At 43.1% G+C, this 4,388-nt stretch overlaps 1 gene segment (V, D, J or C); it reads right to left on the reverse strand.

Moving 5' to 3' along the window:
- Positions 1-1,983: 1,983 nt before the first annotated feature.
- LOC110315391 lies at positions 1,984-2,755 on the reverse strand. The segment is given in 2 exon segments: positions 1,984-2,492; positions 2,609-2,755. Coding segments are annotated over 2 exon segments (441 nt in total).
- Between the last annotated feature and the right edge of the window lie 1,633 nt (positions 2,756-4,388).

Below are 4,388 nucleotides of genomic sequence, written 5' to 3' on the forward strand. Positions count from 1 at the left end.
AGGAGGAGGAGGAGGAGGAGGAGGAGGAGGAAGAGGAGGAAGGTGGTGGCTGGGAAAGGGGAGTTGGGAAGAGAGCATGAGTTCCTAGGCTATTGCTTATGTTCACCTTTCAACTGTTCTGACTACAGTCTGATTGAAGGTGGAATGTGATCACCAATCCTGGCCTCCCTGCAGAGACAAACCAAATTTCCTTACCCTTCCTTCCTCCTTACCCCAAACCACTGGGAGTTCACATCCACAAAACATCATCACAGAAAAATAAAATCAAAACAGATTTGTGAGACTGAACTGTCTGGTTGGGTCCTGGAGAGCCAGTGGCTAGAACAATGGCTTATCCCATGGCACAGCTCTGTGGTAATCTTGGCAGGAGTATGGAGGAGAAGCATGAGAGTGAGGAGCTTCTCATCCAGATGTTCAGTGATGCCCCTCATGTCACAGGAGCATGGCCATAGTTGATGCTGATCTACAGTTATTGTTACAATTTTCAGTAAAACAAAGCTCCTCTCTAAATGATCTTTCTCTCACAAAACTATGACTTTGTGAGCATTGCCCAAAATAACATTTCTGTCTTCAGACACTGAAGGCATGGAGACATTCCCTGCCTTGAATGCATGCCGAAAATGCACCTGGCAAAGGAATTTATGTCAAACCTCAAACTCCAAAACCAGCTTTCTGCTTGCCCACCACAGGAAGACACCAACGTGTTGATTACTGTGTTATTGTACATCACCCTGTCGTCACTGTCTCTCAGCTCTCTTTAATTTGCAGTCTTTCATTCCAGAGGAAGCTCAGGGTTCTGTCTTGTGGTACCCAGAATTCCAGACTCTCTGTTCTGCATCCTTAACTCTGCCTTCACTCTCCTGCTGACCTCTAAGCTTAGTGTTTGCATTCAATGACTCCCATCCCGATCAGGTACAAATACTATTTCCAATTTCTGACTCTAGTTTAAAATGGGACAAGGATAGAATATTTTGAAGGACATGGGGAAATCACCTACTTGGATTTTGAGGTATATCTCCTATGCTAAAAGTCAACTGACTTTATTTTCCTTTGTAACTTCCCCTTTTTGATACTGAAAAATCTATTCACTGTGGGCAAGAAAGAGCTTATAGGCTTCACAGTCTTAAATTAAATATCTTCCGCAGTGCTTTGGTTCATTTTGTTTTCCTGAGACAGAGTTACACAATGTTGTTCAGGCTAGACCCCCAAGCCTAGGCTCAAACATTCCTCCCAACTTGACTTCCTAGGTAGTTTAGGGCTACCATAACCATCAACTCTGTGGCAAGAAAATGTTTAAACTTGTAAGACAATTAAAGTTTTTCCATTAGAAATCCGGTTGGCACTTCTATACCACTAAATGAGTAAATCTTGCAAAGTGTTATGTGACGAGAGGTCCCTTTTCAATTCCGTGCATTGTGGATGGCCATAAAGATGGCAGCTGCTTTTACATGATAGACATTTTACATCTATTTTATATTTCATTCATCTATGAAATACACATGTGAACTGACTTCTTAATGAGGGTTATGTACTTTCATTATATGAGGAAATTGAATTCTTCCTTGTCCACTGGTGTCATTTGTCTATTGTAGACATGACTGCATCCTTATGAATACCTCCTGCTTTACATACTTGAATTTCTTGGAGGTAGAGGAGGATGTGAGAGGCAAAACAAGAGGAAGTAGAGGAGGTCAGTGGTCATGTGAATCACTGCTTCCCTGGCCATCAGAGAAAATTAAGGTAAAAGAAAAATCTATGTGATTTCTATTCCAGAAGCCAAAGTCAAGGTCTCCTAATGCTGGACTGTAACAACCACACATGCATAATGCTGTTGACAAGAGTGTAACGAGACAGGGCCTCTGTAATGTACAGTTGCCACAAACCAACTGCACAGAGAACTATTTTTACAACCACTCTGGAAAGCAATTCATCTAAGCTAGTTAAAGAAATAGATGTAAAACTCTAGCTGCAAGGGAGACTGGAGAAAGCAAGTTGTGACTCTAGCTTGGTCTGTCTCTGGCCCAATGGTCTAATCCTTACACTCACTGAGTGACCCCTTCACCTGATCCTGCAAATGAAAACTCCCCTGCATCTCTGCCAGGCTCAGCCCACAGNAGGGCTTTGCTGGAGCCTCAGCTGCAGGTTTGGGTATGGGCTGCAGGTGCCTGGAGAGCACTGTGCACTTGCTGCACAGAAGTAGGTGGCTGAGTCTCCAGGCTGAGAGTCTTTGATGTGCAAGGAGAGCTTTTTCTCCNTTTTANTGAAGAAGATTGTGAATCGTCCATCTTCCTTTTTATTGGACACTGAACGTATGGCTATCAGGAGTGCAGGGCCTTCCCCAGGGAACTGCTGGTACCATGGGAAGTAGCTAAAAGTGCTGTCCTCATAACTGCAGTTCAGAACTGTGGTCTCTCCTTCCCAGACTGTCAGAGATTGGGGACTTTGTCTCACCTGCTGCTGGTCAGGTTTCTCCTTCTGCTGGCCACTCACCCCTGTGTAGAGAAATAACAACTGTTGTTAGGTTCCCAGGAATGTACTTCCTGCTTAGATGGCTTGCTTGGTGCCCCAATTCTCTCATGCCTCCACATTAGGATTCTCCACGACTCACCAGCTAGGTGAAGGCCTAGGAGTAAACACGACGCTGTCAGGATCTTGTCCATTCCTCCTCGACTGAAGCTTGGGAGAACTCAGGTGACCCTTTGTCTCCCACAGAACACTGACTCCAACTTCACAGGCACCTCAGTTCTTTGAGCAGGCTCCACCCTTCACGGACACCTCATCTGAAGCTCTTTCTGACGTAGGAAGCACTTCCTGTTCTTCTCACATTTAGTATCATTGAAATAGCAAATGAGAATCAGAAATCCCTTCCTTATAATTTTATCATTATACACTGTTGGTAGAAATATGTGTTGATATAGCTACCAGGAAGAGCAGTATGAATTTTTGAATGAAGGAAAGAAAAGAAGAAAGAAAGAGGGGGAAAGAAGGAAGGAAGGAAAACCAATGATCCAGCTAATACCACATATGTGCATTTATCTAGGGATTTGAGGTCATCATATAAGAGAGATATCTGTATATGCACATTTATTTTAGCACCATTAACCATTGCCAAAATGTAGGTGCAACCAACGTACCACCTGTCTACTGATGAATGGAGAAAATCTTGTACCTAAAACAACAGAATAATATTCATCCATGAGGAAATATGAACTCACAACATCTGTAGGAATATGGATGGTATTGCGTGGATTGAACTGGCTTCTAGCGACGAGCAGATTTCCTGATGGGAAAGACATGTAACATACTTCCAGGCACAGGTTATATCAGTGAGGCAGGAGAAGGACCACATGTGGATGACCACCTTAGAAATGTACACTAGAGAAGTTAATGTGGCCTTGAAGGATAGCATGCATCTTCACAATGTTCACTTGCAAATTCCTATTTATCAACACTATGGGACAAGGATTAACAGATATAATATAGGTAAAGGACTAGATAGATACATGGATTTGATCTCTAATTAATTTAGGCAACTTAGGAGATAAGGCTTTACATATTTTAGGCAATTTAAACCACAGCTTACAGAGGAGTAGGCAGAAGAGCCAGAGCCTTCAGCTGCTCTGAAGCAGCACTGCCCCCCTGTGGCCACATTGGAAGGTCTTCACTCAGCAGTTTCCTGCGCTTAAGGGCCCAACCAGGCCTTAAGGAAATGCATTGACTCTTTCTCTGGGGATGATATTTTTGAGATGGAGAGAGATTTTGTCTATGTTGAGGTCAGCTATAGGATGGTTTGCTTTCCTTCCCTTCCAGCCTTTCCTCCACGCACCATCATGAGTCCCCATCTTTCTGTCTTGCCTAAAGCCACTTCCTTCTGGAAAATGAGGGAAGCCACGCATAAGAAATGAAAAAAAAAAAGAAAATTCATGTTACTTCTATTAAACCATTATAAAATAAATAAATAGCTAAGTGACACGAGTTATATTTTATTTACCTCTTATACAGACCACGTGTACAAATGATGATTATTAAACCATAAACATACTTTTCCACTAATTTTTGTTTCTCTTAGTTTGGGGGATTACATACAATCACATCAATCCCTCCTTCCTGTGGGAAGTGGGTGTGGCCGCGACTGCGGCCTTGTGAGGCAAGAGGGTGTCCTGGTTCACTGCCAAGCCCCGTGGTTCCCTGCTTTTTTTTTTTTTTTTTTTTTTTTACCAAAAACCTGACTATGCTCACCTGAATGATCACGCACACCTGAGTGGTCACGTGCTGTCCGCCTGACACATAGCATCATACAGCATGATATTAAGTCACTGGCCTATCAACACCCTCCCTGTCTGAGTGCATGGCTCGCGTATAGAACGTGCTGAATGTTGATTGAATGA

This window comes from Mus pahari, unplaced genomic scaffold (genome assembly GCF_900095145.1).
Source record: "Mus pahari unplaced genomic scaffold, PAHARI_EIJ_v1.1 scaffold_6599_1, whole genome shotgun sequence".
In the NCBI taxonomy this organism is placed as follows: Eukaryota; Metazoa; Chordata; class Mammalia; order Rodentia; family Muridae; genus Mus; species Mus pahari.